This window comes from Somniosus microcephalus, chromosome 22 (assembly GCF_052327205.1).
Source record: "Somniosus microcephalus isolate GS21.2 chromosome 22, FLI_Smic_1.0, whole genome shotgun sequence".
Classification (NCBI taxonomy): domain Eukaryota; kingdom Metazoa; phylum Chordata; class Chondrichthyes; order Squaliformes; family Somniosidae; genus Somniosus; species Somniosus microcephalus.
Window position 1 is genome coordinate 6,223,157 of NC_141008.1, and position 24,905 is coordinate 6,248,061.

The 24,905-nt window shown below is 48.5% G+C and overlaps 1 protein-coding gene across 1 annotated transcript in view; it reads right to left on the reverse strand.

Annotated features, from left to right (window-relative positions):
- Nucleotides 1-19,157: 19,157 nt before the first annotated feature.
- cux1b (cut-like homeobox 1b) overlaps nt 19,158-24,905 on the reverse strand; it is a 69,620-nt gene continuing 63,872 nt past the window's right edge. Inside the window, exons 9-10 of the mRNA XM_085964141.1 lie at nt 24,759-24,823; nt 19,158-20,477 (exon numbers count right to left, since the gene is read on the reverse strand). Of these exons, the coding sequence (XP_085820267.1) occupies nt 20,417-20,477; nt 24,759-24,823 (126 nt within the window). The 3' untranslated portion in view covers nt 19,158-20,416. The remainder of the gene's footprint in view (nt 20,478-24,758; nt 24,824-24,905) is intronic.

The following is a 24,905-nucleotide window of genomic DNA, read 5'->3' on the forward strand; positions in this document are numbered from 1 at the left end:
GGGTCGGCGCGGGAAGGTCCGGCTGGCCCTCGACAGGTGGTCGGAGCTGGCGCTGCTCATTGATTCCGTCCGAGCCGCCGTTAAGACCATGGACGCGGACGAGGGTGTGAACCCACTTGAGCTGCGTCGGCTCAGAACATTTCTCACTGGGCTGCTGAAGAGGTGGCGGCTGACTAGCGGCCGCGCTTCCTCCCCCCGTTAGTTGTAGGTAGAAGTTGCACTATGCTTCTGACATGAAGATAACCATAGCCAGCCTCAACATCAACGGCAGCGGGGAGGCGCGCCGCAGATTCAATAACTTCTCAGTCCTTCGGGACGGGAAGTATGCGGTGTGCTTCCTGCAAGAAACCCACACCGTTCCGGGAGACGAAGCCACGTGGCTCCTGGAGTGGCAAGGAGGGGTCAGCATGAGTCACCTCTCCAATAATTCCAGCGGGGTGGCTATCTTGCTGGCCCCGCATTTTCAGCCGGAGATCTTGGGGGTCAAGGAGCACGTGCCGGGCCGCTTGCTCCAGGTCACTGTTCGCCTGGGGGGCGTGCCGCTCCATCTAGTGAACGTGTATGCCCCTCAGGCCGGTGCGCAGCAAGTGCGCTTCTTTGAAGAAGTGTCCGCTCTTCTGGGCTCCATCGACGTGGGCGAGTGCGTCATCCTCGGGGGGGATTTTAACTGTACCCTCGAGGCGAGGGACCGTACGGGTCCCCCGCGATGCCCGCCGGCGATGGAGAAGTTGAGGGACCTGGTCGGGTCCTTCGACTTGGTGGACGTCTGGCGAAATCTTCATCCCGACTCCAGAGCCTTCACTTACGTGAGGTCTGGAGGAGGAGGGTCCAGAATCGACCGCCTCTACATTTCCCGGGCGTACGTATCCTGCGTTCCGGCGGCTTCCATGCGGCCGGTGCCGTGCACGGACCACCACCTGGTGTGGGCGGAGCTCGTCCCGCTGCGCGCTCGGGGAGGGTCCGCGTACTGGCACTTTAACAACCTGCTGCTGGAGGACGCGCGGTTCCGGGATTCGTTTCGTCGGTTCTGGGCCGACTGGAGAAGGAAGCAGGGGGGCTTCCCCTCCTTGAGGCTGTGGTGGGACGTGGGCAAGGCTCACGTGCGTCTCTTCTGTCAGGAGTATGCGAAGGGGTCGACCAAGAGGCGGGAGGCCCGGGTCGGGCGGTTGGAGAAGGAGGTGCTCGACCTGGAGTCCCGTCTCGGTCAAGTCGTCGGGGACTCGGCCCTGCGGAAGGTGTACGAAGAGAAGAAGGGCACGCTGAAGGACCTGCAGCTCGTCGGGTCCCGAGGCGCGTACGTGAGGTCGCGGATCCAGCTCCTGCGGGACCTGGACCGCGGCTCCCCCTTCTTCTACTCGCTGGAAAAAAGACGAGGGGTCCGTAAGCAGCTCTTGGGGCTGCTGGCCGACGACGGATCTCTGGTCTCGGATCCGGAGGGAATCAGCGCGGAGACCCGCGCCTACTACGGGGCTCTGTTCTCTCCGGATCTGTCCAGCGAGGATGCGCGCAGAGTTTTGTGGGAGGACCTGCCGAAGGTCAGTCCGGAGGGCGCCAAAAAATTGGACGCTCCGCTAAGCCTGGCGGAGCTGACCGGCGCCCTCCGCCAGCTCTCTAGGGGAAAGTCCCCAGGGCTGGACGGGCTGACCGTGGAGTTCCACAGGGCGTTCTGGGACGTCTTGGGGGGCGACTACACGCGGGTCCCGGGGGAAAGTTTGGCGACCGGGGAGATGCCCCTCTCTTGGCACAGGGCGGTCACTGTCCTGCTGCCTAAGAGGGGCGATCTCCGCCTCCTCAAGAACTGGTGCCCGGTCTCCCTCCTTAGCACGGACTATAAAATCTTTGCCAGGGCTATGTCTGCTCGCCTTGGCACCGTGCTGGACCTCGAAGGTAGTAATCTCTGGATTACTACCAGTGCCACGTGCTAGTAAGAGTACAGAGAACAGGATAGTTAGGCTAAATACGTGGCTTGAGCAGTGGTGTAAGAGGGAGGGTTTTAAATTTTTGAGGCATTGGAACCAGTTTTGTGGTAGGTGTGACCTATACAAAAGGGACGGTCTACACCTGTGCAGAGATGGAACTGATGTTCTCGGGGTAATTTTTGATAAAGCAGTTCGGGAGCATTTAAACTAGTATGGCAGGGGGCTAGAAACCTATGTAGTGAAATAGAGGAAAGTGAAAGGCAGACAGAAATAAATGGTAAAAGGGTGAGGAACAAAAAACAAAGGGCCAAACTAATTCATAAAAAATGTGAGCATAAAAAAAGCCTGAGGGTTTTATACCTTAATGCGAGAAGCATCAGGAACAAGGTAGATGAATTAGCTGTGGAAATAGAGGTTAATAATTATGATCTAATTGGGATTACGGAAACATGGTTGCAGGGTGAGCAGGGCTGGGAGCTTAACATACAGGGGTATTCAGTATTTAGGAAGGATCGACAAAAAAGAAAGGGAGGAGGGGTAGCATTGCTAGTAAAAGAGGGGATAAATGCAATTGAAAGGAAGGATATTAACTCAGTTAATACAGAATCTATATGGGTGGAGCTAAGAAATAGCGAGGGGCGAAAAACATTAATAGGAGTGGTATATAGGCCTCCAAATAGTAAAATAGAGGTTAGGGAGGGCATCACGAGGGAAATTAGAGAAGCGTGCAATAAGAGCACAGCTGTCATCATAGGTGACTTTAACTTACATATAGATTGGACTAGCCTAATCAGTAAAAATAATGAGGAGGAGGAATTCCTTGAGTGTTTAAGGGATGGTTATCTGGATCAATATGTCGAGGAACCAACTCGGGAACAGGCTATATTGGACTGGGTACTGTGCAATGAGAAGGGACTAATCAGTAATCTTGTTGTACGGGGACCCTTGGGTCAGAGCGATCATAACATGATCGATTTCTCACTCGAAATGGAGAGCGAAGAAATTGACTCAGAGACTAAGGTCCTGAATTTAAACAAGGGGAATTATGATGCCATGAGACGGGAACTGAGTAGGTCTGATTGGACAACGTTCCTGAGAGGACTGGAGGTAGATAAACAATGGCAAACATTTAAAGATAGAATGACAAAATTGCAAAAATTGTGTATACCAATCTGGCATAAAAGGAAATCTAAAAAGGTGACTCAACCGTGGATAACAGGGGAAATTAGAGACAGCATAAAATCCAAAGATAGGGCGTATAAAATAGCCAAAAAAAGCGCCAGAGCGGAAGATTGGGAACAGTTTAAGATAGAGCAAAGGAGGGCAAAGGGCATGATCAAGAGGGGCAAAATAGCTTACGAAAACAAGCTGGCGGAAAATATAAAAACTAACTCCAAAAGCTTTTATAAATATATCAAAAGGAAAAGACTGGTGAAAACCAAAGTTGGTCCATTGCAGTCAGATACGGGGGAATATATAATGGGAAATAAGGAAATGGCAGATCAACTAAATGCATACTTTGGGTCAGTCTTTACGAAGGAAGACACAAAAAACCTCCCTGGGATATCGGGAAAAATAGGGACATTGGCAAAGGAGGAACTGACGCAAATCAATATCTCTAAGGATATGGTGTTAAGGAAGCTAAAGGGATTGAAGGTGGACAAATCCCCAGGGCCTGATAACATGCATCCTAGGGTACTGAAGGAGGTGGCCCTAGAGATAGCGGATGCACTAAGGATGATTTTTCAGAATTCATTAGACTCGGGAACAGTGCCGATGGATTGGAGGGTAGCTAACGTTACCCCACTATTCAAAAAGGGGGGTAGGGAAAAAGCAGGTAATTACAGACCTGTAAGCCTTACATCAGTTGTGGGCAAAATGCTGGAGTCCATCATTAAGGATGAAATAGCGGAGCACTTAGCAAATGGGGACAGGATAGGACAGAGTCAACATGGATTTACAAAGGGTAAATCGTGCTTGACTAATCTATTGGAATTTTTTGAGGGAGTAACTGGTAGAATAGATGGGGGAGAGCCAGTAGATGTGGTGTACCTGGACTTCCAAAAGGCCTTCGATAAGGTCCCACATAAAAGATTAGCATGGAAAATTGAGGCTCATGGGATAAAGGGGAAAGTTTTGGCGTGGATAGGGAACTGGCTGTCAGATAGAAAACAGAGAGTTGGAATAAACGGCTCATTTTCTGAATGGCAGGCAGTAACAAGTGGGGTACCACAGGGATCTGTCCTGGGCCCCCAGCTGTTCACAATTTACATTAATGACCTGGATCAGGGAGTCGGATGCAGCATTTCCAAATTTGCAGACGACACTAAACTAGGAGGTGGGGTGGGCTCAGAGGAAGAGACCAGGAAGCTCCAGAGCGATTTGGACAGACTGGGCGATTGGGCGGATAAATGGCAGATGCACTATAATGTGGACAAGTGCGAAGTTATCCACCTTGGGTGCAGGAACGGGAGGGCAAATTATTATTTAAATGGCAATAGATTGGGAGAGGGGGAAGTACAGAGAGACCTGGGTGTTCTTGTACACCAGTCACTGAAGGCGAGCATGCAGGTGCAACAGGCGGTCAAGAAGGCAAACGGTATGCTGGCCTTCATAGCAAAAGGGTTAGAATACAGGAACAGGGATACCTTGCTGCAGCTGTACAGGGCACTGGTGAGACCACACCTCGAGTACTGTGTACAGTTTTGGTCGCCTCATCTGAGGAAGGATGTTCTTGCCATGGAGGGGGTGCAGCGGCGATTCACCAGGCTGATACCAGGAATGGCGGGAATGACCTATGAGGAGAGACTATGTAGTTTAGGGATGTACACACTGGAGTTTAGAAGATTGAGAGGGGACCTCATAGAAGTGTATAAAATTCTGACAGGTCTAGACAGACTGGATGCAGAAGGAATGTTTCCCTTGGCGGGTGAGAACAGAACTAGAGGACATAATTTAAGGATAAGGGCTAAACCATTTAGGACAGAGATGAGGGGGAATTTCTTCACTCAGAGAGTGGTGAACCTGTGGAACTCATTGCCACAGAGGGCAGTGTACGCCAGCTCATTAAATATATTTAAGAGGGAATTAGATATATTTCTACGGGCAAAAGGGGTTAAGGGTTACGGAGAGAAGGCGGGGACGGGATACTGAATTAAAGGATCAGCCATGATCTCATTAAATGGCGGAGCAGGCACGAAGGGCCGAATGGCCTACTCCTGCTCCTATCTTCTATGTATCTATGTATCTATGTATGATCCACCCCGACCAGTCCTACACGGTCCCGGGCCGGACCATCCACGACAACATCCATCTGGTCCGGGACCTGGTCCACCACTCCCAGAGGGCTGGTCTGTCGGTCGCCTTCCTCTCCCTGGATCAGGAGAAGGCGTTCGACAGGGTGGATCACGAGTATCTTTTCGGGACTCTGCGCGCATTCGGGTTCGGGATGCATTTCGTCGCCCGGATCCGACTTCTGTACGCCGCCGCAGAGTGTCTGATTAAAGTTAACGGGTCCTTGACGGTGCCCCTTCGCTTCGGGAGGGGGGTGCGTCAGGGATGCCCCATGTCCGGTCAGTTATACGCCATTTGCGTGGAGCCATTCCTGCGCCTCTTGCGGAAGAGGTTGACGGGACTGGCTCTGCAAGGGCCGGGCGTGGAGGTGGTCCTCTCGGCTTACGCCGATGACGTGCTCCTCACGGTCACGGATCCCGCTGACTTGCGGAGGATGCGGGAATGCCAGCAGATTTACTCGGACGCATCCTCCGCCAAGATCAACTGGGAGAAATGTTCCGGACTCCTGGTGGGTCAGTGGCGGGTGGACTCCCTGCTGGAGGAGTTCAGGCCTTTTGCCTGGAGCACCATGCACCTCCTCTATTTGGGAGTCTACCTTAGCCCTGCCGAGGACGCCTGGCCGGCGAACTGGCAAGAGCTGGAGGCCAAAGTCACCGCTCGCCTAGGACGCTGGACAGGACTGCTCCGAGTGTTGTCCTACAGGGGTCGAGCGCTGGTCATAAACCAGCTGGTGGCTGCCATGTTGTGGTACCAGTTGGTCACTTTGATCCCTCCCCCTGCGTTTGTCGCCAAGATACAGAAGAAGCTCATCGACTTCTTCTGGGACAAAAGGAAGCACTGGGTCTCTGCTGCGGTTCTGTGTCTCCCGCTTAGGGAGGGCGGTCAGGCGCTGGTGTGCCTTCGCACCCAGGCGGCGACTTTCCGTCTTCAGACGCTGCAGAGATACCTGTACGTAGAGAATCCTCCGAGATGGTGTGCGCTGGCGACGTTTTTCTTCCGTCAGCTGCACGGCCTCAATTACGACACGCAGCTCCTGTTTGTGAAAGTGGGCTGCAGGCGTGCCGGCCTGCAGGAGCTGCCTGTCTTCTACCAGGAACTACTATGGGTTTGGAACTATGTCGCTTCCAGGCGGAGCTCTCCCCCGTCAGGAGCGGCGGCTCTCCTTCGGGAGCCGCTGCTCAGGAATCCGCACCTCTGTGAATGTGGGTTCGGGCGGCTGGCGGAGGGTGGGGCTGTGGCTGGCGGTGTGACCAGAGTTGGGGACCTGCTCGATGTTGGAGGAGCGGGCTGGATGGCGCCGGAGGAGCTGGCGTGGCGCCTGTCCTGGGCCAACGTCCGGCTCGCGGCCGAAGCCATCGAGTCGGTGAAAGTGGCACTGGGCCCCGATTCCACTAGGTGTATCGAGGTGGCTCAAGCACGTGGGGCGATCCCGTCCGAGCTTACCCCCGTCCGGACGGAATTCCTTATTGGCGCCCGGCCCCGAAACTCCCCTCGGGAGCCGGCGCCTCACAACTTGAGCCGTCTCGAGGAAATACCCTCCGTGCCTTTTCATTCCGCGCGGAGGGATTTCCTGTACGGGCTGCTCCTGCACACTCTCCACTTTGCCATCTTCGTCTGCCGTCCAGACACGCCTTGGCGTGGCGTCTTGCCGACTGGCGGTGGCGGAGGTCCCCAATGGAGGGCTCTCTACACTGGAGTCCTCCCTTGTTCCATCGGGGACTTGGCCTGGAGGGTGTTGCACGGAGCGGTCCCGTGCAATAAGGTTTTAAGTAGGTTCACGGACTCCCAGGCCGCCTGTGTTTTTTGCGGCCTGGAGGAGTCCGTTTTCCACGTTTATATGGAGTGTGAGAGGTTGCAGCCCCTCTTTCACTACTTAAAGGGGCTGCTCCTCGATTTTTGGTTGCACTTCAGTCCCACGCTCTTGATCTACGGTCACCCGGTGCGGAGGGGAGCAGATAGGCTGGAGGACCTCCTTGTGGGCCTGCTCCTGGGCCTGGCTAAAAGAGCAATCAATTGGTCCAGGCAGCGGGCGATCGAGGGGGTCGTCCAGCCGGATTGCCTGCCTCTCTTCCGCGGCCATGTTCGCGCCCGGGTGGCCCTGGAGATGGAGCACGCGGTGTCCGCTGGTATGCTTGAGTATTTCCGCGACCGTTGGGCGCCGCGGGGGCTGGAGTGCATCGTCAATTTGGAACACCAAATTTTAATTTGATTTATTAAGGTTTAGTTGAACTTTTGTTTATTTACAGTTGATCTGGTTTAAGTTTTAAATTTTGGTTCAAATAAAAAGAGGACCTCCAACCAGTAAAGACCTGTTTTTGATTGTTATTAATTAGTCTGTGTCTTAATTAACTAGATAACTCACAGATTTAACACTGGCGACGAGTCTGATTCGGACCCTGCGGCAGTCACTCCACGGCAGCTTCGTCCACAGCCAGGACGTTGCAGAGAGGTTTCCACCCTCTCCACCCCACTGGAAGACATCCTGACCTCGGAGCCTCCATCGGCGACCGTCAGCTTCTTCTCCAGCTTGGTGGTGGGTAAGCCGTTGTCTGAGCCGGGCAGCGACGCAACAGGCAGTCGACCGCGTTGGCCGCACGAACGGGGCTGGGGGAGCCGGAGGAATAGGGTGCGAGAGCCGCTTCGAGCGGGAGGCGTTTCAACAGAGCGATTGCATCTCCTGATAAGGGCCGAGAGCCGCGAGAGCGATCGCATCTCCAGATAAGGGCCGGGAGCCGCGAGAGCGATCGCATCTTCAGATAAGGGCCGCACTCGGGCTGACAGCGTCGGGGGACGGGTGAAGACCGCTAAGCGCGGGAAAACCGCCATTTTGGGGGCGGAGGACAACAGCAAGAGCGGGAAGCCGCCATCTTTGATTGTAAAAAAAAACATCTGAGGAATTACAAATCTGATAAAGTACTACAATGCCTAAACACGGGAATATTAGCACCTTTGATAGTGACATCGAAGATTGGGCCATATATGTTGAAAGAGTAAAAGATTATTGTAAGGCCAATAAAATTCGTGACCAAGATAAAGCTCTAACATTATTAAATTTAATGGGTGCGAAGACATACGGGCAATTGAAACACCTGTTATCACCAGATGAACCGGCGGATAAGACGTTCGATGAGATTGTTACTGTCCTAAAAGATCATCTAAACCCCACGCCGCTGATGCTAGCGGAACGATTTAAATTTTACGACAGAAGGCAACTACAGAATGAAAGCAATGCTGAATATTTGCTGGAATTGCATAAATTAGCGAAATATTGTCAGTTTGGAACGGGACTGACAGATGCACTACGAGACAAATTTGTGTGTGGTTTATTTAAACAAGATACACAAAAGCGACTGCTCGAGGAGAATGAGCTGATGCTTGAGAAGGCGGTCACTATGGCAGCAGCACACGAAGCCGCAGCGAGAGGCACGGCAGTAATGCAGCTACGGTCACCGGAGCTCAGTGCAAACAAATTGGAGTGGAGTTCTGTCAAATGTTATCGTTGTGGAAAGACAACGCATGATCAGAACCAGTGTTGGTTTAAAAACCAAGAATGTAGAACATGTGGTAGGCTTGGACATATAGCTAGAGTATGCAGGTCAGGGAAGAAGACCAGCAACAAGAAGTCACCGCAAGGAAAATACGCAAAGGTACACAAGGTGACCGAACAGGAGTCCGATTCAGACGCTAGCAGTAATGAACTGGCTAGCTTAAGCTGTAATGAACTGGCTAGCTTAAGAGTACTCAACGCTGGTAAGGGTGCAGACCGCCAGACAATTTGGGTCACTCTTCAGATAGAAGGAGTCCAAGTAAAACTGGAATTGGACACTGGATCGGCATTGACGGTCATAAATAAGAAAGATTACGGAAAGTTATTCCAACATATTCCCCTACAGGATACGGGGATTATATTGAAAACATACACGGGGCAAAGAGTGTACCCCATCGGGAAAATAGAGGTTGCAGTGGTCCACAAGGGCGAAGACAGTCAAATAATGGACTTATATGTGATATCTGAAGGAGGTCCTCCACTACTAGGATGGGAGTGGATTAGGAAAATGAATATGGACTGGCATTTCCTACAAACAATGAGTGCGAACTCGGTGAAGATAGTCGGCCCAGACTCTGGAACGGATGATGGTAAGCCCAACTCAGGTGCAAAAGACAGTTTCAGCACAGAATTCCACTGAGCAACAACATAGTTTAACTGTGGATTCTGAGTCTGGCAAGTCTACTGATGTGCCCATTTCTGAGGGACACCGGGCTCGAACTCAACTCCATTTCAAACTACAACAGCAATTAGAACAAATGCTTCGCCGTTGTGAGCAAGAGTTGAATGCAACGAAAGAGTTCTTTGATATAGAGTTGGAGAATCTGGAAAGACAACAGAAGCAGCTGATGGAGAAAATGGAGCAGGAGCACACAAAACGTCTGATGTCAGAGGAGTTAACAGTCAGCCAACTCCTGCATATGCTGAAGGACAGGACTCTGAAATGGGAAAAACTTGAACACGAACTTCAATATTCAAACGAAAGGGGTTCGGAGCTCTCAAAGGTTATTGGAAGAGCTGAGGTGGCAACACAGACTGAGATGACTGCAACAGAGCAGCCCTTGGATGCCAAAAGTACGCTGACTCACGTCAACGTAGAACAACAGACCGCTGAAACAGCTGCTCCGGTAGAGGGATTGAATAGTCCGATCAATCAATCTCCAAAAGAAGTTGAAGTAGTAAAATCTCAAATGAGGTCATTAGTAAACGACTTGCTGAAAGCCCAGAAAAAGCTGGATGAAGAGGTACGCATGAAGAAGTCTCTTCAGGAAAGATGTCTGGACTTGGAACAAAAGCTGGCTAACGCCCAGCTGGGTATGGAGGAAATAGAAGACCCTCTCGCTGGCCTAGATCAGGACGACACCGAATATTACCATGACCTATTGAGTGACACTGAATATTATAGTGACCTGGTCTGCCCAGCTTGTGATGAAAACACCCAAAGTGCAGAAACCATGATGAATCACAAAAAGTCTAAGAAACACCGGGAGATGGTGGCGCTACTACTGAAAAAGGAGGAAGAGAAGGAGAAACTTTGCATGCAGCTGGCAGCTGACAGTGGAGCCCAGAGAGGATCCAAGAAGCAGAAAAGGAAAAGTCGAAACAGAAGATGACCCATCTGAACCATTATCACCTCTACCAGATCACACACATGGTCCCTCCGAATGGAGCCAAATCAGTTCGGAAGTTCAAGCTGTTAAATCCATGAAAGGACTATTGAATGAGTAACGTGAACCGACTACACCACAGAGATTGAATCTGTGAACTGTTTTCCGCAGAGACTGAATCTGTGATCTGTTTTGACATGAAGTTATATATGTATATATGTTATTATGTTACGTTAAACATGAAGTTATATATGTATATCTGTTATTACGTTAGGTTAAATGGGGGGATGACTATAAAGCTAAGAAGGGAGGAGTGTTGTGTATGTAACCTGTTCCACCTTAAGAGAGCTTAAGCCTGTTCCACCTTAAGAGATGTACTACTTTCTCAGGCTGCTGTAGACGTAATACCAGGGGTGAACACACCGGTATATAAGCACTGTGCAGTAATCTTGTATTCAGAATAGTCCCTACCTCCAACCAGTAAAGACCTGTTTTTGATTGTTATTAATTAGTCTGTGTCTTAATTAACTAGATAACTCACAGATTTAACAGTGACAGACGGAATTGTAGGGAAAGGAAGCTGATGTGCAGGCTTGAGGCCGCAGCCGAGTGGTTGTGTCTCTGGCAGTGTCTGGCCCATGATGTATGTCACCAGCAATGACCTTACAATCAGTGCCCAGATCTACATCGGCCTCTCTTCTGCCCCAGAGCCTGTGACGTTACTTCCCCAAGTCATTGCCAGCTGGGTGAGATCATCCCCTCAGATATGGTTGGTGGCATCTTGGCAGATGTGGCCAATCAGACTTTGCTGGCTGGTGGTCACCTTGGCATACCTTCTGTCATGTAGTATCGTATGAAACATTACAGGGCAGAAACATTACAGGGCAGAAACATTACAGGGCAGAAACTGGTCCTCATGTCCATTTTCCAGGCAGAAAATGGGGGCCAAAATGACCAATTTTGCGGAGCTATACCCTGCACTCTAAGGACATCTGAAATATGTCTGACACCATATTGGCCGTGGAAAATTTTCAGGCTATCTTAAACAAGCATGAGGCCCCTTGTATGTACGTTTTGTTTATTAGCTATAACATAAAAATATTGGAAGTGAGAAAAAAGGCTTTTTGACTGACAGTCAAGAACCATCCATTTGGATAAAAAACAGTTTGTTCGCTTCCCAATTGGCGACTGGTTGGGTCAGGAGACCAATGAATATTACCTGCCACTTATCAGCCCAAGCCTGAATGTTGTCCAGGTCTTGCTGCATGCGGGCATGATCTGCTTCATTATCTGGGGTGCTGCGAATGGCACTGAACACTGTGCAATCATCCGTGAACATCCCCATTTCTTATGATGGCGGGAAGGTCATTGATGAAGCAGCTGAAGATGGTTGGGCCTAGGACACTGCCCTGAGAAACTCCTGCAGCGATGTCCTGGGGCTGTGATGATTGACCTCCAACCACCACAATCCATCTTCCTTTGTTCTAGGTATGACTCCAGCCAGTGGAGAGTTTTCCCCCCGATTCCCACTGACTTCAGTTTTACTCGGGCCCCTTGATGCCACACTCGGTCAAATGCTACCTTGATGTCAAGGGCAGTCACTCTCACCTCATCTCTTCTGGAATTCAGCTCCTTTGTCCATGTTTGGACCAAGGCTGTAATGAGGACTGAGTCGAGTGGTCCTGGCGGAATCCAAACTGAACATCGGTGAGCAGGTTATTGGCGAGTTAATAATCCATGGATTACTAGTCCAGTAACATAACCACTATACAACCGTATCTTTTGAGGACAGTAGTAACTAAGCAGCACATCTTAAACTCACCTGGTTCAAATGCCTAACCTGCCATAGAATGCAGTAAATAAAATCGTCTGTGTTTTATCTAGTCTTTGTTATCGTGTTCTTTAAAATTAAGTATTACAGTTTTTAAATAACACTTACCTAGAGAAATAACCCTAATTACACAGCATTAATTGGATACTGTAACACAGGACACCCTTAGTCAGAATGATGTGATAACCTCACAAGTAATATGGTCATAACAATAATGACATCTGCCATTCACCCTACTGAATTTTCTTTGCCCAAGTTTTGTTCAGTGTTGTGCTCAGATAATGATTCTTATAGAAAGGCAAGGCTTTTCATTTTAAGGCTGGCCTACTTAAAATAATGTGAATCATCCAACTGTGTTCAATAAATGTGACTCACAATTAATGAGATGAAAATGCAAACTATATTAATTTTACAGCAATGATTTCTTAAGCTTTTCAAGCATAAAATGGTTTGTTGAACGAGGTGGATAATTAGTTTGTGCAGGTTACCTCAGCAGTCAGCTCAATAATGTTATTTTAGAAATTAAATTAGTTCAATGCCAAAAAAACATTCAAATGAATAAAAATGGTCTTCTGTCTCAACAATTAAAAACACATTTCCAATTAGTTGAAACTGTGACCTAATTTCTTGGTGGAGATATGAGCGTCTGTGATGTAGCACACTGGGTCCAGTGATGGGACTGTTCAGGCGTAGCTTGATAATTTAATTACGTTTGGCATTACATTGCCACTGTGGAAAACCCTACTGGCTATCTACTGTCAGTAATGAACCCGCTTCGAACATGTTTCAGTGTTCCTTGTAAGAAAGAAACAAGAACTTGCATTTATACAGTGCCTTTAATATAGTAAAATGACCCGGAGCGTTATCAGACAAATATTGACACCGAGACAACGAAGGAGACATTAGGACAAGTGACTAAATACTTGGTCAAAGAGGTAAGTGGGGGATGCACAAGAGGCCAGAGTTGGAGGAAGTCAGAGTTCTTGGAGGGTTGTAGGACTGGAGGAGGTTACAGAGATAGGGGGTTAGGGCATGGCCATAGAGAAATTTAAAAACAAGGATAGAATTTTGAATTTGAGGCATTGGTGGACCAGGAGCCAATGTGGGTTGGCAAGCATAGGGGTGATAGGTGAAATGGACTTGGTGCGGGTTCGAATATGGGCAGCAGAGTTTTGGATGAGCTCAATTTTATGTAGGGTGATAGATGAGAGGCCGGCCAGTAGTGCGTTGGAATAGTCGAGTCTGGAGATAACAAAGGCATGGATCAGAGTTTCAGCAGCAGATTGGGGGTGGGGGTGGGGACTGGGAGACGGGTGATGTTATGGAGGTGCAAGTAGCTGGTCTTTGTGATGGAGAGGATATGGGTCAGACGCTCAGCTCAGGGTCAAATAGGACACAGAGGTTGCGAATAGTTGGGTTTAGCCTGAGACAGTGGCAAGGGAGAGGAATGGAATTGGTGGCTAGGGAATGGGGTTTGTGGTGGGGACCGAAGACAATGGTTTTGATTTTCCCAATGTTTAACTGAAGGTAACTGCAACTCATCCAGGATTGGATGTCGGACAAGCAGTGCGACAAATCAGAGACAGTGGAGAGGTCGAGAGAGTTGGTGGTGAGATAGAGCTGAGTGTTGTCAACATACATGTGGAATCTTGTGTCATAGATCCTTGGAGGACTCGAGGTAATGACTGGGTAGATAAGAATGGAACTAGGCGAGGGTAGTCCCACCCAGCTGGACAAGGGAGGAGAGGCATTGGGAGGATGGTGTGGTCAACCACATCAAAGGCTGCAGGCAGGTCGAGAAGAATGAGGAGCGATAGTGCACCACGGTCACAGTCACAGAGGATGTCATTTTTGACTTTGATCAGGGCCGTTTCATTGTTGTGGGAGGGGAGGAAACCTGATTGGAGAGGTTCAAACATGGAGTTGTGGGAAAGATGGGCGTGGATCTGGGAGGTGACAACATGTTCAAGGACTTTGGAGAGGAAAGTAACATGCATTTCAAGAGCACTTTTCACAACTCAGGACATCCCAAAGTGTTTCACAGCCAATGAAGTATTTTTGAAGTGTAGTCAGTGTTGTAATGTAGGGAAACATGGCAGCCAATTTGCACACAGCAAAAATCACACAAACAGCAATAAGATAAATAACCAGATAATCTGTTTTAGTGATGCTGGTTTAGGGGTAAATATTGTCCAGGATACCCTTTTCCCCAATAGTTCCATGGGATCTTTTATGTACACCTGAGAGAGCAGACGGGGCCTCGGTTTAACGTCTTATTCAATAGATGGCACCTCCGACAGCGCAGCACTCCCTCAGTACTACACTGAATAGGTAGATGACGTTATATAATAAAATAGGAGGCGCTCCCCAAGGCTTTATTCTGGTAATAGAGAGAAGCAGCGTTAACCGAAACTACGGTGAATTTGGACAATGGGACTGATTTCTCTGTACATAAGTTTATGCCGAATGCACACAATTCTAGGTTTTCCTTGGTGTGCTACGATATGAATCTATTGGAAAGACCATTTGGGCTATGGTAAATATTAATCAAACATTTAGAAAGGACTGTAAGAATTTATCATAGAACCAGAGCAGTTCTGGAAAGGAGACGACCGTTCAGCCCATCATGCCTGTGCTAGCTCCTTCACTGGAACAATCTGAGAAAGGGCATAGTGGTCACTGTGCATTGTACAACCAGCGCATCATGTCACAGAGCACTGGATTGTCAGTCAGTTCAACCGCCCTCCCCCACTGCTGATCTCAGCCAGGGTATCACAGGGAGGCTCTGACCACAAGTGGGACACCACAACCCAAGGTGAGGGAAAATCAGTTGTTGCCGGTTTCCTCACAGCTGGCAGGAAGGTCGCCTGTCTGCTTATCCTCTTGGCTGTGCAAATTCAGGTGAAAACTTAAACCGAGACCCTGTCTAACCTCTCAGGTGGATGTAAAAGATCCCATGGCACTATTTGAAGAGCAGGGAGTTGTCCTGGCCAATATTTTCTCTCAACCAACCTCACTAAAAACAGATGATTTGATTATTTATCTCCTTGCTGTTTGCAGTACTGTGCCTGCATTCCAACAGTGACTGTGCTTCATTGGCGGTGTGGTGCTTTGGGATGGCCTGAGGGTGTGACAAGTGCTACATAAATGCAATTCCATTCTTCTAACCAAGTGCCAGGGCAGCTATCTAAAAATCATAGAAGCAAAAGTGTGAGATGGTATATTTTGGTTAAAAAATAATAGCAGTAATTATACTCTGAATGAAAGTAGGTTTGGTGCTGTGGAAGAGCAGTGGGATTTGAGAGGATAGGTTGTTGAGAGAAGTTGCTGGTTAATGGGCAGAAACTTCCAACAAATCTTGCTCTGGTCATCTGTGAAGGAGTCCGTCTCTCAGCTGTCTTGCAGTAGTCCTCACAGGCCTGGTCTTCAGGATCCTCTGGGTCTACGACCATGGCAGTTATGAAGCACACAACATGTTGCCACAATTCGTCTGATGTAGGAACAGACGGAAATCATTCAGCCCCTCGAGCCTGTTCCTCCATTCAATTAGATTACGGCTCATCTGTACCTCAACTCCATTTAGCCGCTTTTGCCCCAAATCCCTTGATTCCCTTGCCCAACAAAAATCTATTGATTCCAGTCTTGAAATACTAATTGACCCCCAACATCCACAGCCTTTTGGGGGACAGAGTTCCAGGTTTCCACTACCCTTTGTGTGAAGAAGTGCTGCCTGACATCACCCTGAATGGCCTAACTCGAATTTTAAGGTTGTGTCCCCGGGTTCTGGATTTCCCCCTCCAGAGGAAACATCCAGATACTGGAACCATCCGTTCAGCACCCCAATAGCTTACTCGATCCTTACCCTCGCCTCTATGTCTGCTTCACTGTAGCGTTCCTCTGCAGCACTGGTGGTCTTACGAAGATGCATCACGAACGATGGGAGTAGCGGGTACCCCTCATCACCCAGCGGCCATCCTCCCAACTTGCTATTAAAATAGATCAGACACTGGACTGACAAAGTATAAAAGCATTGCTGCGAACGATGGTCTGTTTGAGGTTAGGCGGCTGTTTGAAGGCGAGTAGTGGAGGCGTGGGGATGGCCTTAGCGAGGTGTTCGTCATCATCGATGACACGTTGAAGGCTGCGAAGAACATGTCATAGTTTGTTCGCAGCAAATTACCCAGCTTTCAGGAGAACAGCGACCACGACACCACACAACCCTGCCACAGCAACCTCTGCAAGACATGCCAGATCATCAACACAGATACCATCATCACACGTGAGGACACCACCCACCAGGTACATGGTACATACTCATGTGACTTGGCCAACGTTGTCTACCTCATACGTTGCAGGAAAGGATGTCCCGGACCATGGTACATCGGCGAGACCATGCAGACACTGCAACAACGGATGAACGGACACCGCGCAACAATCGCCAGGCAGGAGTGTTCCCTCCCAGTCGGGGAACACTTCAGCAGTCAAGGACATTCAGCCTCCGATCATCGGGTAAGCATTCTCCAAGGCGGCCTTCGAGACACACAACGCAAAATCGTCGAGCAGAAACTGATAACCAAGTTCCGCACCCATGAGGATGGCCTCAACCGGGATCTTGGGTTCATGTCACGCTACATGTAACCCCACCTGACGTAGGGTCATCCAGACTCGAGTCGTCGTTGGCTTGTTCACTCCACACAGATGCGGCTGGACCTGCTGTGATTTCCAGCAAAAAAAATGTTTTTTTGTCTTTCATACAGACCCCAGCATCTGCAACATTTGACCCCTTGTGACCCCACCTCATTGTTCTTTGATGTAATGTTTTCCTGACTGACCTGTTTGGACACCATTCACACCTTTGATTGCTGTGATTATCTCTCTGCCGAGGTGTGATAAATGGCAGTTAGAAAGATTACCTGTAAACATCTGACATTATCCTCTGACTATATAAGCTGTGTTTTTATGCATCTCTCCACTTCACCTGATGAAGGAGCAGCGCTCCAAAAGCTTGTGATTTCAAATAAAGCTGTTGGACTATAACCTGGTGTTGTGTGATTTCTTACATTTGTCCACCCCAGTCCAACACCGGCATCTCCACACCAGGGATAGAGTGGGGCAGTGGGATTAGTTCTGGATTGATACAGGACTATGGGAAGAGAGCGGGGTAGTGAGATTAGTTTTGGATTGATACAGGGCTATGGGGAGAGAGCGGGGCAGTGGGATCAATACAGGGCTATGGGGAGAGAGCGGGGCAGTGGGATCATTAGGGATTGATACAAGACTATGGGGAGAAAGCGGGGCAGTGGGATTAGTTTTGGATTGATACAGGACTATGGGGAGAGAGCGGGGCAGTGGGATCATTAGGGATTGATACAGGACTATGGGGAGAGAGCGGGGCAGTGGGATTAGTTTTGGATTGATACAGGGCTATGGGAGAGAGCGGGGTAGTGGGATTAGTTTTGGATTGATACAGGACTATGGGGAGAGAGCGGGGCAGTGGGATTAGTTTTGGATTGATACAGGGCTATGGGGAGAGAGTGGGGTAGTGGGATTAGTTTGAGATTGATACAGGGCTATGGGAGAGAGCGGGGCAGTGGGAGTAGTTTTGGATTGATACAGGGCTATGGGAGAGAGCGGGGCAGTGGGATCATTAGGGATTGATACAGGACTATGGGGAGAGAGCGGGGCAGTGGGATTAGTTTTGGATTGATACAGGGCTATGGGAGAGAGCGGGGTAGTGGGATTAGTTTTGGATTGATACAGGACTATGGGGAGAGAGCGGGGCAGTGGGATTAGTTTTGGATTGATACAGGGCTATGGGGAGAGAGTGGGGTAGTGGGATTAGTTTGAGATTGATACAGGGCTATGGGAGAGAGCGGGGCAGTGGGATTAGTTTTGGATTGATACAGGACTATGGGGAGAGAGCGGGGCAGTGGGATCATTAGGGATTGATACAGGACTATGGGGAGAGAGCGGGGCAGTGGGATTAGTTTTGGATTGATACAGGGCTATGGGAGAGAGCGGGGTAGTGGGATTAGTTTTGGATTGATACAGGACTATGGGGAGAGAGCGGGGCAGTGGGATCATTAGGGATTGATACAGGACTATGGGGAGAGAGCGGGGCAGTGGGATTAGTTTTGGATTGATACAGGGCTATGGGAGAGAGCGGGGTAGTGGGATTAGTTTTGGATTGATACAGGGCTATGGGAGAGAGCGGGGCAGTGGGATTAGTTTTGGATTGATACAGGGCTATGGGGAGAGAGTGGGGTAGTGGGATTAGTTTGAGATTGATACAGGGCTATGGGAGAGAGCGGGGCAGTGGGATTAGTTGGGGAGAGCGCGTTCCAAAGTGATTTACAGCCAATGAAGATCTTTTGAAGTTGTAATGTAGGAAACATGGCAGCCAATTTGTGCACAGCAAGGTCCCACAATCAGCGATATGATGATCAGATAATCTGTTTTAGTGATGTTGATTGAGGAATAAATATTGCCCAGGACACCGGGGATAACTCCCCTGCTCTTCTTTGAAATAGTGCCACGGGATCTTTTCCGTCCATTTGGGAGAGCAGACGGGGCCACGGTTTACCGTCTCATCCAAAGGACAGCACCTCCAACAGTGCAGCATTCCCTCAGTACCCCATTGGGAGTTGTCAGATTTTGTGCTCAAGTCTCTGGAGTGGGGCTTGAACTCACAACCCTCTGACCCAGAGGTGAGAGCGCTAACACTGAACCACAGCAAAGAGCTGTAGCTGTACGTTCACTCTCAGTAATGTGTAAAGGTGAGTGGGGGGCCCCTTTTCAAAGATCTGAAAGTTTTGGGGTGGAGAGGAGAAGGGATGGATGAGAACATTGCATCCCATTCCATTTGTGCTCTTATTAAAGTATTTACAATGCTCCATCTGCCTTTGTAGTATTAAAAAGTTAATTCAGAAATCAGCATGAAGCCAGACACAAACCAGAGCTGAAAATAAACAAAACAACATTTAATGATTGATGCCAAATGATTTATTCAAGCTAAAGTGTTCACTCCTTCACCCAGAACATATATATTTGGCAGTAGAAAGTACAAGCACACGTACACAGATATCGACAGAGTTTAATGATTGGAGTTGCAGAAACACAACATCTTACAATATACCTGCGCTGGTTCCTCACTATTAGAGGATCCGGACAGAAACACAATCTGCTGGCTATACACTCTCTGGTGATCCTGGGTTGAGATTTTCTACCAAGTTGCTGTTGAAAGAGTTTTTTTTAGTTGCTCTGGCCCTTTCCTATGTAGCTTGTACCAGGCAGTCGAGAAGCCAGCAATCCTGCACTGCACAAACACAGGATGGTATTTAACTTCAGGCCCTATCACACAGTCAGCAGTAATACATCGATATCGACTTATAACAATAATAAAGAAAATAATCATAAACTAACGAGTTAACATAAATGATGTGAAGTAAATGCTGGCGATGAGAAGGCTGCTATAATTCGGTCTCAGGTTCAGATGTCATGGATACAAAGTCCATGAGCTTCCACCAAGCTTGATGCCATCTTCCCCACTGCCTTTAAATGAACCGCCAGTAATTTACTCCCAATGTGGGTTATTACAACACACACAAAATGATTAATAATTAAATCAAAATTCTTAGTGTTTTACAACCTTATTTTAACCCACATTCTAATAAAATTGTCGTAACCCCGAGATCAGGGCACCTAACTAGAATTTCTTTTTTCAATAACAAGAACTAAAGGTGCTGGAAATCTGGAGATTGAAATTTGGCAGGGTTGTAACAGAGGCCTGAAAAGCAGGAGCTGGCTCGAGGGAATGGCTGCAGAAAGACTGCCGAGAAGCCCAGTATCTCCTGCGTACCTCGCTACTTCTTGCACTCAGCAACGCAGGTCTGAAAATATCATCAATTGATACAGGCTAGCTGCAATAAAACGGCTATGGAGCAGAACTAAACGGACCACAAAGCAAGTTATGTTTTGTAGGCGTACAGTTTCTCCGCTAATAGAGCGGAATAAAACTCAATATTCTTAAGACAAAGATTCATGAAAGGAATGCTTCCCCCGAACTCTCCCTGCTTACTGAAGTAAAAAGCTTAGCTACATTAGTGCTGCCCCAGGTCAGGCATCTGTTCTAGACTCCACCCAGGGACAGAGGAAAGCAGTGCTGGGCTCCACACACTCAGCAGTGCCCTGAAGACACCTGGACCCACAGTCCTCTGCTTCACTGCCACATATCCCTTGCGTCACCGTTCTCGTGGAACTTGTGCAGATGGTCAGAATACCTAGAGAAAAGAAACAAATCAAATCACTAGCACCAAAACTAATAGCACCACTACGCAGAATGTGCAACACTGACGGAGGCTGCACGTGCAAACATCGCAACTCATAACCATCAGCTGCAGAAACTGACCACAACACATAGATAAGGCAGAGATGATGAAGAATATCTAAAAAGTACAAATACGCATCATTTATTCTACCTATAATAATATAAGCCCATTTATTTTTATAGGCCAAAGTAACCAATATCATCAATATCACTGCCCAGAACCAGATTTCAGAGAAATGGCCAAGATAACAGAAATAGACACCAAAGGTGTTTTTAAAAAGCAGCACATTGCTGAAATTCATATAAAGAAATAATTGCATTTCTACAGCACATTTCACAACCTCAGAACATCGTAAAGTGCTCTACAGCCAATGAACTACTTTTGAAGTGTAGTCACTGTTGTAATGTGGGGAACACGGCAGCCAATTTGCGCACAGCAAGCTCCCACAAACAGCAATGAGATCATTCCCAGACAATCTGTATTGCTGGTGGTGCTGATTGAGGGCCCACAGCTGCCGGTTCAGATTTCTATAAAACATGCCCGAGATATATTACCACTGAGTGCTGTATAACCCGGCCATTAGACAGCACCGAGATGTATCCCAGGCTACTATGTGAGGCAAAGCAGGAGATTGCAGGGGCTCTGACACAAATTTTCAGAACCTCTCTGGCCACAGGGGATGTGCCAGAGGACTGGAGAACAGCTAACGTAGTACCATTATTCAAGAAGGGTAGCAGGGATAAACCAGGGAATTACAGGCCAGTGAGCCTAACATCAGTGGTAGGGAAATTATTGGAAAAAATTCTGAGGGACAGAATTGGTCTCCACTTGGAGAGGCAAGGATTAATTAGGGATAGCCAGCATGGCTTTGTCAAGGGAAGATCATGTCTGACCAATTTGATTGATTTCTTCGAGGGGGTGACTAGGTGTGTGGTGAGGGTAGTGCAGTGGATGTGGTTTACATGGATTTCAGTAAGGCTTTCGATAAAGTCCCGCTTAGGAGACTGGTCAGGAAGGTAAGAGCCCATGGGATCCAGGGTGCCTTGGCACATTGGATCCAAAACTGGCTTAGTGGCAGAAGGCAGAGAGTGATGGTGGAAGGTTGTTTTTGTGACTGGAAGCCTGTGTCCAGTGGGGTACCGCAGGGATCGGTGCTGGGTCCCTTGCTGTTTGTGATCTACATTAATGATTTAGATGTGAATGTAAAAGGTATGATCAGTAAGTTCGCAGATGACACAAAAATTGGTAGGGTGGTAAATAGCAAGGCGGGAAGCCTCAGGCTACAGGACAATATAGATGGGTTGGTCAGATGGGCGGAACAGTGGCAAATGGAATTTAACCCTGAAAAGTGTGAGGTGATGCATTTTGGAGGGACTAACAAGGCAAGGGAATACACAATGAATGGTAAGACCCTTGGAAAGACAGAGGATCAGAGGGACCTTGGTGTGCATGTACATAGATCCCTGAAGGCAGCAGAACAGGTGGATAAGGTGATTAAAAAGGCATATGGGATACTTGCCTTCATTAGCCGAGGCATAGAATATAAGAGCAGGGAGGTTATGATGGAGCTGTACAAAACGCTGGTAAGGCCATAGCTGGAGTACTGTGTGCAGTTCTGGTCGCCACACTATAGGAAGGATGTGATTGCTTTGGAGAGGGTGCAGAGGAGATTTACCAGGATGTTACCTGGGCTGGAGCGCTTCAGCTATGAAGAAAGACTGGACAGGCTGGGGTTGTTTTCCTTGGAGCAGAGAAGGCTGAGGGGGGACCTGATTGAGGTATACAAAATTATGAGGGGCATAGATAGGGTGGATAGAAAGGAACTTTTCCCCTTAGTAGAGGGGTCAATAACAAGGGGGCATAGATTCAAGGTAAGGGGCAGGAGGTTTAGAGGGGATTTGAGGAAGAACTTTTTCACCCAGAGGGTGGTTGGAATCTGGAACTCACAGCCTGAAAGGGTGGTAGAGGCAGGAACCCTCACAACATTCAAGAAGCATTTGGATGAGCACTTGAAATGCCATAGCATACAAGGCTACGGACCAAGTGCTGGAAAGTGGGATTAGATTAGACAGGGCTTGATGGCCGGCACGGGCGCGATGGGCCGAAGGGCCTCTTTCTGTGCTGTATAATTAATTCTATGACCTCAGGAGCAGCTGAAAACCTCTGGGGTTCAGAATCTTTACAAGCAGGAGGATTAAAAAAAAAAAAGCATGAGATCCTCAGTTTTATAAATAGGATATATAAATTAAAGAGGTTATGCTGAACTTGTACAAATCATTGGTTAGGCTGCAGTTTGAAGGGGTACCTTACATTAGGAAGGATGCCGAGGTCAGAGAGAGTGTGCAAAAGAGATTCACTGAGGTGATACCAGGAATGAGAGGCTTTAGAGACACTACAGAAACCGGGGCTCTCCATTAGAGCAGAGGGGATTAATTAGAGATCTGATAGAGGTGTTCAAGGTGATGAGGGGTCTTGATAAAGCAAACCTGGATAAACTATTTCCATTGGTCAGTGAGTGGATAACCAGAGGGCATACGTTTCAGATCATCAAAAGAATGAAGGAAGAGGATAGGAGCATGTTATTTATGCAGAGGGTTGCTAGGATATGGAATACCCGGCCAGGAACAGTGGGGGAAGCAGAATCCAGAACTCCTCTTAAAAGGGAAGTGGATTAATATTTGAAAAAGAAAAGTGTAAAAGGGCCGTGAGGGCTGGGTCCTTCTATAGTCTTTGTGTTTATCAGCCTGTCTGCATGTTTTAAAATTATGCACTTACCCCTTAACAGTAAGAATTTTCATTCCATTTCTTTGAGTTTTGATTTTTTTTTTTAAATCAATGTTTCCACTGTAGTTAAAAAAATGGAAAGATGTGAAGGAGCAAGGGGTATTCATGGCATGTGTGCGGCCAGAAGGGGAGAATGAGTAAGTGACAAAGTGCAGGGTCAGAGTAAGAACAACGAGGCCTGAGAAAGGAGGGCATCAGAGCATCTGTGGGGGCGAGGGGGGGGGGGAGATTGCGAGGACAGCTCATATCAGAAGGGAAAGAAGTGGGAACAAAGAGTCGACTGTGGAGGAAAGCAAATCAGGGTTTGGGAATAGGAAGTGGCCATGTCAGAGTTGAGAAAAAAACTCCATCTGACCCTAAACTTGCTCATTTAGGAGAAGGTTTATTGGTCGATGTGGTGAAATGTGGGGATTGGGGCTGTTGAGAGGTGCGAGGCAGCAGAGAAGTCCCGAGCCTGAGACTGCAGAGTAACATAGGAACTGCTGGACGAAAAACGACCAAGGTCCATCGAGTTCACCCTCTACCATCCTGGTCGGTGCATGACACAACAATAGTGGAGTTGTTGACAAATCACAGCAATAAATCTCTATCAATTAGTTTACAACAGATACGAGGAAAACCCCAGCATGGCGGCTTGGGAGAGTGGGGAGTGAGGACAGGGTGGGGAGTGAGGGACAGGGTGCGGAGTGAGGGTCAGGGTGGGGAGTGAGGGTCAGGGTGGGGAGTGAGGGACAGGGTGGGGAGTGAGGGACAGGGTGGGGAGTGAGGGACAGGGTGGGGAGTGAGGGACAGGGTGGGGAGTGAGGGACAGGGTGGGGAGTGAGGGACAGGGTGGGGAGTGAGGGACAGGGTGAGGAGTGAGGGACAGGGTGAGGAGTGAGGGACAGGGTGGGGAGTGAGGGACAGGGTGGGGAGTGAGGGACAGGGTGGGGAGTGAGGGACAGGGTGGGGAGTGAGGGACAGGGTGGGGAGTGAGGGACAGGGTGGGGAGTGAGGGACAGGGTGGGGAGTGAGGGAGAGGCTGATTCTGAGTCCAGTGGCATTTCCTGCTCTTCAAATGGCTTATGTTCTCTTGTTAGACCTCTCAGGGTGTACTGTTAGCATCCTCATTACATCTACAGTACATTGTGATTTACGTTCTTCCATTCAACTTCCTGCTTCTCTAACTGACTTATTTTTAAAGTGAATATTGCTTTTTATTTAGACGGTTTCCATCCTGTCTCGATGCTGTCCTGTGGGCAGAAAACACAAAAAGCTGCAGAGGAAATTCAAGAAAAATGCAACCTCTCGGAAAGTCTGAAGGTGATCTGAAATACCCAGCTATGAAGAATGGAGGAGTAATGTGAAATAAGTTGATACAGTGAATGTTCTGAGTTCTGAGTGTAACGCTGTGGTCATATTGATATGAATCACCCAGCCATCTCCAGCACAAAGTATTTTCATACTCACTTCTTTGCACAATAGGCGGCACAGTCTCTGCCCACACTCTCACTCCAAGCCACCTTATACAGCACCTGGGAAATACAGGCATTCAGTGAAGTGTGTCCTTTAATGTCTAACCAGACACCAAAACCCCAACCGTTGGACCCCATTACA